The sequence below is a fragment of the Oncorhynchus mykiss genome, chromosome 16 (genome assembly GCF_013265735.2).
Source record: "Oncorhynchus mykiss isolate Arlee chromosome 16, USDA_OmykA_1.1, whole genome shotgun sequence".
Classification (NCBI taxonomy): domain Eukaryota; kingdom Metazoa; phylum Chordata; class Actinopteri; order Salmoniformes; family Salmonidae; genus Oncorhynchus; species Oncorhynchus mykiss.
In genome coordinates, this window is record NC_048580.1 from 28511061 (window position 1) to 28527380 (window position 16320).

The 16320-nt window shown below is 40.0% G+C and overlaps 1 protein-coding gene across 2 annotated transcripts in view; it reads right to left on the reverse strand.

The window, feature by feature from the left end:
• Positions 1-16320, reverse strand: part of LOC110491788 (integrin alpha-X) — a 55399-nt gene that overhangs the window by 32282 nt on the left and 6797 nt on the right. For both annotated transcript variants that reach the window (XM_021565550.2, XM_021565552.2), the window contains exons 7-15: positions 15436-15578; positions 15159-15309; positions 13270-13420; positions 12890-12963; positions 12585-12708; positions 12371-12504; positions 4747-4887; positions 4420-4632; positions 4092-4225 (exon numbers count right to left, since the gene is read on the reverse strand). In XM_021565550.2, the coding sequence (XP_021421225.2) occupies positions 4092-4225; positions 4420-4632; positions 4747-4887; positions 12371-12504; positions 12585-12708; positions 12890-12963; positions 13270-13420; positions 15159-15309; positions 15436-15578 (1265 nt within the window). The remainder of the gene's footprint in view (positions 1-4091; positions 4226-4419; positions 4633-4746; positions 4888-12370; positions 12505-12584; positions 12709-12889; positions 12964-13269; positions 13421-15158; positions 15310-15435; positions 15579-16320) is intronic.

Here is a 16320-nt window from a genome sequence, read left to right on the forward strand (position 1 = left end):
ATTCATGGCTGCCTGCTGTCCTGGCCACATCTGCCAAGCTTACAAGGCCAGTTAATCAATCTTTCATATGGTCTGCTTGGGCCAGTACATTTAAAAACACTCCAAAACAGACAATAATAATTTATATTTGTATTTAATCCTTCATAATCTTCCCAACATCTGATGCTTCAAACTTGTTATCAACCAGCATTCGGTTTCCAATTGGAGTCAAGAATGTCAAAACCTTCTCTCTCCATCTCGAGTGAGCACCACCTCAGTACATCCTGGCTACTCAATCAGGAAAGAATATATATATATAGTGAAAAATAAATTGTTCAATATAATTGCTTAAAAAACAGATTCATTCCCGAAGCTGTGCCAATTATTCATCAGCAGAATATCAACTGTCCGGTGGCAAGACCACGCAACTCCTCATACATCTGATTGCTGCATGGAAAGAAATGTGTTCTAATAAGTCCAGTCACTGTGCAACATTCCTAAATGCAATCTCGTTAAAGACAACACTTTTGATGGCAATTATTGAAAAGAGCAGGATCCCAGATTTCCAGTACTGTTTGATTTATTTCCCAACTACAGTTTTTGCGCAATTGGCAGGGTTTTAGAATCTGGCATGACAATAAAATGTGTCTGGCATGACAATAAAATGTGTCTGGCATGACAATAAAAAAAGTAACTGCAGGAAGTGCGTAACGGCCATTCGAGTGCATAAACGGTAGGCCTATATTCACTGCAAAAATCGCATTATTTTTTTAGGCTCTAGTGCCATTAGGGTAAACAATGCAGATGAGCAACCCCATGCTTCAGCCATGCATCAGGTGATAATGCTTATTGCTAAAATAGCACACCTGCCAGCAAAATGGACCATGTACAGGACCTAAAGATATTACCTTTCTTGAATATTTTATTGGGCTCATTTCTGGAAGGGAATATTACATTTCAAACAGTTTCATATGTTAAGGCTATATGTCATCATTGAGAGGGGGGGATGGTTTTACATTGAACAAAAATATAAAAGCAACATGGCACAATTTTTACTTGAGTTACAGTTCATATAGGGAAATCAGTCAATTGAAATTAATTCATTAGGCCCTAATCTATGGATTTCACATGACTGGGAATACAGATATGCATCTCTTGGTCACAGATACCTTAAAAAACGGTAGGGGTGTGGATCAGAAAAACAGTATCTGGTGTGACAACCATTTGCCTCATGCAGTATGACACATCTCCTTTGCATAGACTTGATCAGGCTGTTGATTGTGGCCTGTGGAATGTTGTCCCACTCCTCTTCAATGTGCAAAGTTGCTGGACATTGGCGGGAACTGGAGCACGCTGTCGTACACTTCGATCCAGAACATCCCAAACATGCTCAAGGGGTGACATGTCTGGTGAGTATGCAGGCCATGGAAGAACTGGGATATTTTTGGCTTACACAAACTGTGTTCAGATCCTTGCGACATGGGGCCATGCATTATCATGCTGAAACATGAGGTCATGGCGGGCAGATGAATGGCACGACAATGATCTCATCAGGATCTCGTCACAGTATCTCTGTGCATTGAAATTGCCATTGATAAAATGCAATTATGTTCATTGTCCATAACTTATGCCTGCCCATACCGTAACCCCAGCACCACCATGGGGCACTCTGTTCACAACGTTGACATCAGCAAACCACTCACCCACACAACGCTATCTGCCATCTGCCCGATACAGTTGAAACTGGGATTCATCCCTGAAGAGCACACTTCTCCAGCATGCCAGTGGCCATCGAAGGTGAGCATTTGCCCACTGAAGTCAGTTACGACGCCAAACTGCAGTCAGCTCAAGACCCTGGTGAGGACGACGAGCACGCAGATGAGCTTCCTTAAGAAGGTTTCTGACTGCAAATATTCTTCGGTTGTGCGAACCCACAGTTTCATCAGCTGCCCGGGGCTGGCATGGTTACACGGGATCTGCAGTTGTGAGGCCGTTTGGACGTACTGCCAAACTCTCTAAAACAACATTGGAGGTGGCTTATGGTAGAGAAATTAACTATACATTCTCTGGCAACAGCTCTGGTGGACATACCTGCAGTCAGCATGCCAATTGCACGCTCCCTCAAAACTTGAGACATCTGTGGCATTGTGTTGTGTGACAAAACTGCACATTTTAGAGTGACCTTTTATTGTCCCCAGCACAAGGTGCACCTGTGTAATGATCATGCTGTTTAATCGTCTTCTTGATATGCCACACCTGTCATGTGGATGGATTATCTTGGCAAAGGAGAAATGCTCACTAACAGGGATGTAAACAAATTTGCGCACAAAATATTGGAGAAATAAGCTTTTTATGGGTATGTAACATTTCTGGGATTTTTATGTAGTTTTTTTTTTTTAAATTTCAGCTCATGAAACATGTGACCAACAATTTATGTTTTATTAATTACTAATCTTGCTATTTTCAATGTTCCTGATAGGTTGATATTTCATCGGGGCCGGGGGTAGAGAACCAAGACAAATCTGTCTGGTATCTAATTCTTTGACGCATTTTAAGAAGTCCAGCGCTAACCTGCAGCTGCATGTTAAATGTAGCCTGTTGGTTGCATTTGACCCTCAGTGTATCAATCATCAGGACAGAAACATTTTAAAATAATCAGTTTCATTACACATCACACCTTTTTACTATTGAAGAGTCCGTTATGGCCCTGATTGGTGAACCACTGATTCAGTCAAAGGTCTTTGTCTGTTGATAACATGACGGGAAAACCCACATACACAAACCAGTGCTTTTAACATAGTTTTTTCAACTTACATGATTACATTGTGTATGTTCAAATGTACATTATGTCCTCAAGGCAAATATTATATCCTGGGATTTGAATTCACAACCTCTTAGTTCACAGCATTCCAATCATCCTGCTAAGCCACCATGTCTGTGTCAATGATTCAATTCACCTGTATCACTACACTTGACTTCAATGCAAAAAATTAACTCAAGAAAAACTATTGTATTTAATCATAGTGATTCACGAGTAACATTAAAATAGAGTAATATGCCCCCATCAACATTAGACAACTATACAGAAAACCCTCAGTGCTGAATTAAGTCAATCAAATCAATGATGAGAGAATAGTCAGTTTAACTGATATGGTGAAATTGTGGCGCTGCAGAAAGATCAGTGTAATCCAAATCAGAGGTTGTGAGTTTTAATCCCAGATGGGGTCATATTGAAAAGTCAGTACTATGAAAGTGATTGTGTCAAATGTTACCGTTGATAAACGTTTTTTTTAAACTTTAGCTGAACAGGGTCCCACTTATCGTAAAATTCCCATCACATTTTATTACTTTACTTATAATGTTTTGGGACACCTGGGACCATAACGCAACGTCCTGACGACTGGTAAACAAATGTCCTGAAAACGTCCTGACATGGTCCTCAACACCGTCCAGGAAACTGACAGGGAACTAGACAAAGGTCCCTGAGAGAATGTTCCCAGAGGACCATCATGCGACATCCTAATGACTAGTAAAATGAAGTATCCTTAGGATGTCCTCCGTTTGCTGGGGAGCTAGTTAGCCAATGTTGCTATCATGGATTTTAGCTAGCCAGGTCATATTGATACATTGAAAGCAAGCTAGATACATATTATTTAAATTTATATTTATATATATATATATATATAAGCTAGCTAGCTAGTAGCCTATGCCATGGTAAGCAAGGTAAGAATTTAGCTAGCTAGCTTGCCTATTCATTGAGTTAACAAATGACAATAGTAACCATTTAACTAACTAACAAGCTAAACACTTGGCAAGCTGGTACTAGCACTATGGGGTAATGGAAAGTAAATAAAAATTGTTTATCAGCATTTTGTTAGCTAGTTATGATCATTTAGCTATCAGCAAGGGCATTCTACAAATTCTAGTTAGCTAGCAACATTAGTCCATTAGTGTTAGCTAAATTGGCAAATTCATAAGCAACAACCTGACATAATTTCTAAATTCTAGAGGCAATGAATAAACAATTCGAGCTGTGCCCATCAAGGCCTGCCCAACTTGGCTTGAATTTAATTGCCAATGGAAACAAAGCTCAAAATATTATTTGGAGATACCTGAGTAAGAGAACAGCCCCCTTTGATCCCACGGCCAAGTCTGGGAGAGAATCCAAACTCATGTCCAGGGAAGTCTGACTGATGGACAGTCCAAAATACTTTAATCCAGACTGTACATCTGAGGCTGAAATTTTCTATCAAGAGATGGAAAGAAAGAGAAAAAGACACAGTAGATATAATCCAATTTTCTATTAGACCTTCAATTATCTCTGCTGTGTTTCTCTAGTGGATTTACACTTTAGTTTAAAGAATGGAGACAATGTCTGTCTGTCTCTCTTTATGCTCACATCCTCCACCCTCATTCAATTTCTATCTTTCTCCCATATACCTGAGATTTGATTTTGCTGATTCCACTACTCGTCCCATGGAATATGTAGACACTTCCTTGACCATCGTTCTCTAGAGGTGCTCCGACTGCTAAATCATTAAATCCATCCATATTCAGGTCAGGCAGTGGGGCAAGAGAAGTTCCAAACCTGCCCATTTGTCCTGCATCCCCCACCAGTGTCATCTCAGCATTTAATTGACAGGCCACCCCAGACTGGGAGAAAAACAGGCAATCAGTAAAAGTGATCAGGCTGAAACATGTTTCTATCAATTGTTTTGTCAGATTTGGTCAATTATGAGGTGAATCAAAAAAAGATCTACCAATTACCCAGTCATTGATGGTACAGACATATACCCTGCCCTCTCTGTCTCTGTCTGTGAACATCGGAGCTGATATGAGGACTAGGTCGCTATATGAGTCTTTATTCACATCCATTGCACAGACCTCTGCACCAAAATAAGCGCCAATCTGAAAGAATGAGAGAACCACAATTATGATTATTTCCCCACCAGATAACAAATAACCTTTCTGACAGATCACACTAACACTTAATTTTTTTATTCTCACTATTAATTAAATCATGCATTGGCATACATGCCCACATTATTGGTGCATTTCTACTGTCAGGCTTTGTAGCAGTGTTTGGTCAAAAAGTCCAAACATCCTGGGCCATGAACCTACCCAGACTTGGGGCCAGACTGGGAGATGGTGGAAGATACATTATTAACTTCTCTTGGATACTGGGCACTATTTTCACGTCCGGATGAAAAGCATGCCCAAAGTAAACTGCCTGCTACTCAGGCCGAGAAGCTAGGATATGCATATTATTAGTACATTTGTATAAAAAAACAATCTGAAGTTTCTAAAACTGTTTGAATAATGTCTGTGAGTATAACAGAACTGATTTGGCAGGCCAAACCCCGAGCACAATCCATCCAGGGAAAACATTTGAGGTCAATCTGTTTTCCATTAGTTTTCTATGGGAAGCCCTTTTTAACAGGAATCTGGTTGCAGTTCCTATGACTTCCACTAGATGTCAACAGTCTTTAGAATTTGGTTGATGTTTTTCCTTTTGAGAAAAATTCTACTGTTTTCTACTGAATTCTACTGTTTGGTGCACATGACCTGGACCGCGCTTCACGTTGTTTTTATCCGGTATTGAACACAGTATTTCCCATCTTAAAATGTATCGATTATTTACGTTTTAGGGTACCTGAAGTTGGATTAGGAAAGTTGTTTGCAATGTTTGGACCAAGTTTGCAGGTAACTTATTAGATACTTTGTAGGCATGTTGGGCGAGTTGAAACCGATGTATTTCTGAATCAAAGCGCCAAATAAATGGAAATTTTTGGGACATAAAGAAGGACATTATCGAACAAAAGGACCATTTGTGATGTTTCTGGGACATTTTGGAGTGCCAACAGAAGAAGATCTTCCAAGGTCAGGCATATATTATATCGCTATTTCTGACTTTTGTCGCACACCTGCCTGGTTGAAATCTGATTATCATGTGTTTGAATGCGGGGTGCTGTCCTCAGATAATTGCATGGTTTGCTTTCGCCGTAAAGCCTTTTTCAAATCTGACACCTTGGCTGGATTAACAATAAATTAAGCTTTATTTTGATGTATTACACATGCGATTTCATGAAAGTTAAATATTTATAGTAATTTAATTTGGCGCTATGCAATTTTACTGGATGTTGGCCAAGTGGGATGCTACCATCCCACGTATCCATAAGAAGTTTTAACAAAACAATGGTCAACAATTTTACTGAGTTACAGTTCATATTATCAAATTCAAATACATTTTTTAGGCCCAAATCTATGGATTTCACATGACTGGGACCCAGGCCCAACCACTAGAGAGCCAGGCCCAGCCAATCAGAATGAGTTTTTCCCACAAAGGCTTTATTACAGACATAAATACTCCTCAGCACCCCCACCCTTCCCCTCAGACAATTCCGCAGGTGAAGAAGCAGGATGTGGAGGTCCTGGTCTGCGTTTTGAGGCCGGTTGGACGTACTGCCAAATTATCTAAAATGACATTGGAGGCAGCTTATGGTAGAGAAATTAACATTCTATTCCTTGCCGCAGCTTGTATGTGAGGAGTCTGAATAAATATATGTGCATATTATGTGTGCATGAGCAAATTATGGAGTGAGTGTTTGTGTGTGTGTTGGAGTGACAGTGTGTTGGGCCCTGTGAGTGTGCATAGAGTGCAAAGATTGAAATAAAAGGTCGATAAAGGTATAAGGTTAACTCAGATAGTCAGTGTAACTATTTTGTTAGCTATTTATCAGTCATATTGTTTGGGGACAAGCTGTTAAAGAACCTGTTGGTGTCAGACTTGATGCACCGGTTCCTCTTGCCGTGCTGCAGCAGATTAAATAAACTTGTTCAACCTCCCGTGGGGGAAGAGGCACTGTAGTCAGTGTGTGTGTGGACCATTTTAAATCTTTAATGATTTGGACACCGATGAAATTGAAGCTTTCTAACTGCTCCACTGCCACCCTGTCGATGTGGATGGGGGAGTGCTCGTGGTGGAAGTGACGTTGCCTACCCTCACCACCAGGGGTCAGCCCGTTAGGGAGTCCAGAATCCAGTTGCAGAGGGAGGTGTTCAGACCCAGAGCCTAAGCTTGGTGACGAGCATAGAGGGGCCAATGGTGTTGAACGCTGAGCTGTAGTCAATGAACAGGATTCTCACATAGGTATTCATCTTCTCTAGGTGGGTGAGGGTAGTGAGGAGAGCAATTGAGTTTGCGTCATTTATGGATCTATTGGGGCAGTACGCAAAATGGAGTAGGTCTAGGGTGGCTGGGACGGTGGAGTTAATGTGTGCCATAACCAGCCTCTCAAAACACTTCATGATTACAGAAATGAGTGCTATAGGGCGGTAGTCATTGTGGCATTAAGTTTTAGAGTTCTTAGGAACAGGAATGATTGTGGTCATCTTAAAATGTGGAGATTACAGACTGGGACAAGGAGAGGTTGAAAATGACCGTGAATATGCCTGCCAGCTGTTCTGCGCATGCTCTGAGAACGCGCCCTGAAATATCGTCGAGGCTCCCAGCCTTGCAAGTGTTGACCTGATTAAAGACCCTTCTCACATCGGCCTCAGAGAGCGAGATCACCCAATCCTCTGGGTCGGTGATGGCCCTCACAGCCGACTTGATGTTGTTGTCAAAGTGTGCATAAAGCGCATTGAGTTCGTCTGGTAGAGAGGCATCATTGGGCAGATCACGGATGAATCTTCCTTTGTAATCCGCAATGGACTGTAGCCCCTGCCGGAGTCTCATAGTCCTATAGCATATCCTCAGACTCTGGTGACCATATCTCAATGGAGTGAATCGCAGGAACTTCCTGTTTCAGCTTCTGTTTGTCATGATCTGATTTGTTTAATGGCGGAAGAGGGAGGGCCTTGTATGCTTGCTTGTGGGTAGAATAGCAGTGGTCTGGGACTTTATCGCCTTTAGTGGCATTGGAGACATGTTGATGGATGTTGGGCATCACGTATCTTAGTGACGCCAAAATAAAATCGCTGACAACCAGAAAGTCAGCCTCTGGGTGTAGGTTTTCCTGCTTGTTTATAGCCATGTAGAGTTTGTTAAGCGACAGTTTGTTAATTTATTGTCCTGAGATGGAGTGCATACAGCAGTCGTGATAACACCTGAAACCCCCCTTTAGGAGGTAGAAGGATTGGCATTTGACCGCCAGGTATTCCAAGATGGGTGAACAGTGGGTCAACACTTCCACCACGCTGGAATCATCACACCAGTTGGCAAACCCCTCTCCACCTCAATTTCCCCGACTCTACTGTCCTGTCCGCCCGGTGAATGGAGAATCTATCGAGTTGGATAGACATGGGGGGTATCTTGTCCGATAGCCATGTTTCTGAAAAGCAAAGAATATTGCAGTCCTGAGAGTCCAATTGGTAGAAAATCCATCCATTTTATCATCAAGTGACTGTACATTTGCCAGTAGGATGGAGGGAAGAGGTGTCCGGTTTTCCCTTCACCTTAATCTCACCAGGAATCCCCCTCTCTTGCCTCTCTAATGTCAATGTTTCCTCTTGGGTAGCCCAAAAATTGGGTTGGAATTACAGAGAGAGCCCAGGGCAGATGAGTCGAAGTTGAAGCTAGAATTGTGGTAAGTAACTGCCGATCTGATGTTCAAGAGTTCTTGTCGGTTGTAAGAAATAACAACAAAAATAAAACGTCTAAATAATCACAAAATATCTAAGTTGGGTCGGAGCGTGCAAAACAGCGGCCATCCAGTACAGTACCATCTTAGTGTCAGGCCTGGTGATGGAAACACAAATAACACTACCACTTCCACCCCAAAAATGTCTGCTAACACCAGTGCTATAGTGAAAAAGCACCATATATAGTATGAACAAGTCAAATAATAAGTTGCAGGGACTCACTCTGTGTGCAATAATAGTGTTTAACATGATTTTTGAATGACTCATCTCTGACCCCACACATACAAATTTTCTTTTTACAATAGTAATACTGCAATGCAATTCTCTTTTTGTCCTGAATACAAAATGTTGTTTGAGGCAAATCCAATAGAACACTTTAATGAGTATCACTGTCCATATGTTCAAGCATAGTGGTGGCTGCATCATGTTTTGGAAATGCTTGTAATCATTAAGGACTGGGGAGTGTTTCAGGATAAAAAATAAATGGAATTGGGTTAAACACAGAATCCTAGAGAAAAACCTGCTTCACTCTGCTATCCACCAGACACTGGGAGATGAATTCACCTTTCAGCGGACAATAACCTAAAACACAAGGCCAAATATACACTAGAGTTTCTTACCAAGAAGACAGTGAATCTTACTGAGTGGCCAAGTTACAATTTTGACTTAATTCTACTTTAAACTCAATGGCAAGACCTGAAAAAAATGGTTGTCTATCAATGATCAACAACCAAAAACAGAGCTTGAAGAATTTTGAAAAGAATATTGAGCAAATGTTGAACAATCCAGGTGTCGAAAGCTCTTAGAGAGACTTACCCAGAAGTACTGACAGCTGTAATCGCAGCCAAAGCTGCTTCTACAACGTATTGAATGTGAATACTATAAATTGGAATATTTGTATTTCATTTTCAATACATTTGCTCAAATTTCTCAATTTGTTTTTACTTTGTCATTATGGGGTAGATCGGTGTGTAGATCGGTGAGAAGAGAAATCTATTTAATCAATTTTGAATTCAGTCTGAAACTCTCAAAATGTGGAATAAATCAAGGGGTATGATTAATTTCTGAAGGCACTGTAGTAGTCTATAGTCTAATTTTGCATTTCAAACAGGCTTAAATTACTTAAATAGCAAGAAATAGGTTGAAACACAATGCCTTGTTGATGTTAGTAGCCTAAAATGAAGACGGTTGAAATCGTTAGATGCCTACTCAAATGTGCCTACTTTCAGCACCATGAGTTGTCCATTTCCGATTGATTGTGCCACGCCTGCGGTTTCAGCACCACAATGTAAGTTACTCGAATCTGGCTTATTGTGAGGTCAATAACTCTGATAAATGCATAATGGGCAAGAAACATCATGTTTAAAAAAAATATATATATATTATATATATTATATATATATTATATATATATATATAGTAGTAACAAGCTATTAAAGTTGACCTCCGGTCATTCTCCTCATCTTCTCGCTCTCCTTCTCAAAATGAACAGAACATAGGCTAGTCTGCCAGCAAGATATTTTTTGGGACTAGGCCAAATAAAAATATATTTTCAGAAGAAGCATTTGACTTGCCTCCTGAACTGCCACTGTAGGCCTACACAGCAGAGAATTGATCAGGCAGCACACAAAAGGTTTTGATCAGCAAAAGCAGAGCAGAGAATTGCAGTGTGTAATGGAGCTTAGTTTTATTTATTTATCTTAGAAATATAACTTTTCTGTGTGCTTCTCTGAGCATGCACTTCATAGCCTATAGTCTAAGGCTATGGATAATTTGATTGAGACCACATTAAATAGCCAATAGGTGCACTAGATATTGCGCGGCAGGTGGAGAATCAAAGATGAGGAGTGGCATCGTCACACATTGATATCTAGCAACTAATTCTAAAACACTGAGAAAATTGACATTTCATTAATTACAAATTACATGACTAGATTTTAAAATGACTAAACCTTCCCCTTGACTGTAATTGAACAAGCATGACCCTCCCCCGTTTTTCTCCAAGTATCAATTCTGTACATTTTGATCCATCCCTAAGCATGGAGGAAAGGGGTCTACAACAGACCCATGTTTGTAAAGTCTGTTTAATAATACATTCCTTTAGATATTTAGTCTCAACTCCCTGTCCAACCGTCTTGGCCACCAGCACAGTAAGTTGAAATTAAATTGAATTTAACTTTTGGCTTCCCGCAGACTGTTTATGTGCAACCCAATACAATAGGGATCAACACTAGTGTATGTAAATACACCTGCGTTGCTAAAAGCAGCTATAATTGTTGCAATGATTAGGCTGAGTTCGGAAAGTATGCATCTTATAAATATTTTTCACATAAACTTTATACAGTACATTTGAAAAGTATTCAGACCCATTGACTTTTTCCACATGATGTTATGTTACAGCCTTATTCTAAAATGGATTCAATTGTTTTTTTCCCTCATATATCTACACACAATACCTCATAATGACAAAGAAAAAACAGGTTTTCAGAAATACTTGCAAAATGATTAACATTTAAAAATATAAGTATTCAGTCCCTTTATTCCGTACTTTGTTGAAGCAACTTTGGCAGCGATTACAGCCTTGAGTCTTCTTGGGTATGACGCTACAAGCTTGGCACACCTGTATTTGGGGAATTTCTCCCACTCTTCTATGCAAATCCTCTCAAGCTCTGTTTATGTTGGATGGGGAGCATTGCTGCACAGCTATTTTCAGTTCTCTCCAGAGATGTTTGATTGGGTTCAAGACCGGGTTCTGGCTGGGCCACTCAAGAACATTCAGAGACTTCCTGTAGCCACTCCTGCGTTGTCTTGCCTGTGTGCTTAGGGTCATTGTCCTGTTAGAAGGTGAACCTTCCCCCCAGTCTGAGGTCCTGAGCACTCTGGAGCAGGTTTTCATCAAGGATCTCTCTATAATTTGCTTCGTTCATCTTTCCCTCGATTCAAATCCCTGAGCTGAAAAACATATCTACAGCATGATGCTGCCAGCACCATACTTCACCGTAGGGATGGTTCCAGGTTTCCTCCAGACGTGACGCTTGGCATTCAGGCCAAAGAGTTCAATCTTGGTTTCATCACATCTTTATTTTGATTGACAATTTTGCGCATTCATCAAAATCCCATCAGGTAGCCTGATTTCAGATGTGTCATGTAAACATGACTGCATATTCAGTGCCAGCCGTGTTCCTATTGGTCAGTCACCAGGATTGGCTCATATCAACAGTCACACTAAAGGCAAACGAAATGACACTGCCAGAACTTTCGGAGCCTATGACCACACGTAGAGGTACTTAATCAGCAGACCTATACGCTGTCTCACTGAACGGTCTCCTGATATGGTTTAAGTATTGTTGTGGACTTCAAACATATCTTTGTAATTTTTCTATAAAACGGTGTGATTTTGAGAGTGAAAACCTGATAAAACTATAGGAAAACATAGCACAAGGCACCTTTCATTCACCGGGCGGGCCATTTGGGCAACTCTTTTGCCAAATTGGGGAACACCCACTTAGCTTTCACATGATCAAATCTCAAACAAACTAAAATGTTGTTCAACATTCATTAATTCATTGGACAAAAATTCTCAGGTTGAATCCATCACCTATAATAATCATGGAGCAACACTGTGTCATAATTTTATTTTACAATTTGCTACTGGTTCAGGATTTACCTGTAGGTCTGCTGCTACCCACATACTTTTTTTGGAGAACGCAAGTTATGATATTCAACATTGTTTAAGTTGTCTACAAACCTGTCCAGAATATTCTATCGGCTTGTCTGTGTCTCTGGACGGAAGAACCACCACTCGTCCAGTGTGTTTAAATCTTGGAGCACCTAAAATGGTAAACTGGCGAGTGTGTGTCGTAGCAACTGCCATGGAGTACCCTGAGGTGGGAAATTCATAGGGTCAGAGCCAATAATAACAGTGTACGTTTGGGTATTTTTTTTTCAGTAGATTTTCTCACCCATATAGCTATCTGGTTCCATGTTCTGACTCTGTTGTGGTGTAGGGTCTAAAGTGCTGCCTTTGTATTCCTGGTAAGCCCCCTTCCATTGGAAGGCTCCAACAGCTCCCATCTGGAATCCTCTCTGGCAAGGATGGGGAAATGTACTAATTGAAGACTATACATTTTATTTGACTTATATTACATGCAATTATATTTTAATTAGTGACCAGAAAACAGGATTAGTGCTTGGCATGAAAGCCAAGCCAGCCAATGAAGAAGCATGCAGGACTTGAACCATTTATGGACAAGGGAGTATTTCCTACCCTAGGAATGTATGCTGCACTGAATCCCTCCTGGGCCATTTCCATCTTAATAGATTCCCCAGTAGTCTGAGATCCTGCAATACAAAAAAAGACAGTCTGAGATATCACATTCACGTAAGTGGTTTAACAGTGTGAGATGGTCTGATTCCTATCAACATTCACATGAGTTAGTATTATACAGTATGTCCTGTAGGTTACATATTATGTTATTGTTAACAATCAACTAAGGTAGAGGTAGACTCATACAAGCTTTAGCAGGACAGATATTCAAGATGGGTAAACACCTCATTCACACTTCATTAAAAGTTAGATTGCAATGGTGTGGTGGACTGATGAGGACTGTAGTAGCTTGACAGACACATCAAGAAAAGCAACCATACCTTCAATAGGAAAAATGCTGTTCTGTAATGTATCCTTGATTTGGTCAAGTGCTTGGAAGCTGCCCACTTGAAACACGTGGTTGCTTGGTGGAGAGGAGGCAATTGTTTCTAACTCCTTCATTGCTGAGGACGAAGAAAAGGCTCTGCCCACCTGAGGAAATCCAGAAATAGACACTGGTACTTAAAGTCGCTGTTCATTCAAAAATCATAATTTCTGAGTAGTGGCATTATACAGTTGAAGTCAGAAGTTTACATACACCTTAGCCAAATACATTTAAACTCATTTTTTTTTTTACAATTCCTGACATTTAATAATAGTAAAAATTCCCTGTCTTAGGTCAGTTAGGATCACCACTTTATTTTAAATATGTGAAATGTCAGAATAATAGTAGAGAGAATGATTTATTTCAGCTTTTATTTCTTTCATCACATTCCCAGTGGGTCAGAAGTTTACATACCCTCAATTAGTATTTGGTAGCATTGCCTTTAAAATTGCTGAACATGGGTCAAACGTTTCAGGTAGCCTTCCACAACCTTCCCACAATAAGTTGGGTGAATTTTGGACCATTCCTCCTGACAGAGCTGGTGTAATTGAGTCAGGTTTGTAGGCCTCCTTGCTCGCACACGCTTTTTCAGTTCTGTCCACAAATTTTCTATAGGATTGAGGTCAGCGCTTTGTGATGGCCACTCCAATACCTTGACTTTGTTGTCCTTAAGCCATTTTGCTTAACTTTGGAAGTATGCTTAGGGTCATTGTCCATTTGGAAGATCCATTTGCGACCAAGCTTTAACTTCCTGACTGATGTCTTGATATATTCACATAATTTTCCTTACCTCATGATGCCATCTATTTTGTGAAGTGCACTAGTCCCACCTGCAGCAAAGCACCCCCACAACATGATGCTGCCACCCCCGTGCTTCACGGTTGGGATGCTGTTCTTCAGCTTGCAAGCCTCCCCTTTTTTCCTCCAAACATAACGATGGTCATTATGGCCAAACAGTTCTATTTTTGTTTCATCAGACCAGAGGGCATTTCTTCATAAAGTACGATCTTTGTCACCATGTGCAGTTGCAAACCGTAGTCTGACTTTATGGCGGTTTGGAAGCAGGGGCTTCTTCCTTGCTGAGCGTCCTTTCAGGTTATGTCGATATAGGACTTGTTTTACTGTGGATATAGATACTTTTGTACCTGTTTCCTCCAGCATCTTCACAAGGTCTTTTGCTGTTTTTCTGGGATTGATTTGCACTTTTCGCACCAAAGTACGTTCATCTCTAGGAGACAGAACGCGTCTCATTCCTGAGCGGTATGACGGCTGTGTGGTTCCATGGTGTATATACTTGCATACTATTGTTTGTACAGATGAACGTGGTACCTTTAGACGTTTGGAAATTGCTCCCAAGGATGAACCAGACTTGTGGAGGTCTTTGCTGATTTCTTTAGATTTTCTCATGATGTCAAACAAAGAGGCAATTAGTTTGAAGGTATGCCTTGAAATACATCCACAGGTTCACCTCCAATTAACTCAAATTTTCTGGATTTTCCCAAATTGTTTAAAGGCACAGTCAACTTATTGTTTGTAAACTTCTGACCCACTGGAATTGTGACACAGTGAGTTATAAGTGAAATAATCTGTCTAAACAATTGTTGGAAAAATTACTTGTGTCAGGCACGAAGAAGATGTCCTAACCGACATGCCAAAACTATAGTTTGTTAACAAGAAATTTGTGGTGTAAAACTTTTATCGAGACCTGTGACAAAATCCCAAATACAAAAGAGGCATTGATCAATTTATAATTTATTTTTTTAAAGAATATAATAACACGTAATGAAAAATAACATTATTTTGCATAGTATGGTGAACAAAGAAACATTGAGGCAAACAACTTACCCCAATGGCAAATCGAATAATGTTTTTGGCTTCAGCCTCAGAGGCTGCATTTTTCAGCATCCCGCTGTCATTTGATTGTCCATCTGTAATGACTATCATGATCCTCTTTGCCTTTGGTCTGGATCCTCTACTCGTTGAAAAGACCTCTTGGCTTTTTGATCAGAAAAGGTCAAAAAGCCAAGAGCCAAGTTACTTTAACATGTTGTGTGGTAATATTCTGTATGATGACTCTGAGGAAATATACTGTAATATGTCTACATAAATATTATGCACTTACACAACTTTTCTCATGGATGCTGCCGTGTAAGTCCCTCCACCTTGTTGAGTAATACTATTCACTTGATAATCCCGATTCATGACATTAAACGTATTTAAGTCAAAATGTATAGTACAATAGCCTGAATACTGGGCAACTGCAAACTGTAAAAAGGAAGAGAACAGTCGTGTATACAATTATTGACACAATTGATAAGGATGAACAAAGAAATACTGTATAAAATAATTACAAATACTGAGCGATATTGTACGCTCAGAATTAATATATATATATTTATATATTATACTAATACAATTGCTATATAAAAAAAAGAAAAATTGTTAAACAAGTAATCTTTCTTTTCTCAAAAAGATTGAGGTCAAAATTATTGGCACCCCTGTTTTCAATACTCCAGCACCCTCCCTCCCCTTGTGAGGATAACAGCACTGAGCATTTTCTAAAATATTTTATGAGATTTCAGAACACATTGGGAGGGATCTTAAATCATTCCTTCATACAGAATAATTCCAGATCCTTGAAATCCTTTGTCTACACCTATGGACTGCCCTCTTCAATTCAAACCACAGGTTTTCAATGGGGTTCAAGTCTGGAGACTGAGATGGCCATTGTAAAATTTAGATTTCATGGTCAATTAACCATTTCTTTGTGAATTTTGATGTGTGCTTGGGGTTATGGTCTTGCTGGAAGAGCCACTTATGGCCAAGTTACAGCCTCCTGGCAGAGGCCACCGGGTTTTTGGATAAAATATCCTGGTACTGAGTAAAGTAAATTGTATTAGTATAAAATATTATAACTTACCTTTTTGTTTTGGCATACAATATAGCTCACTATTTGTATTATTTATTTTATAGTCTTTTTTTCTGATCTTTATCAAGGGTGCCATTA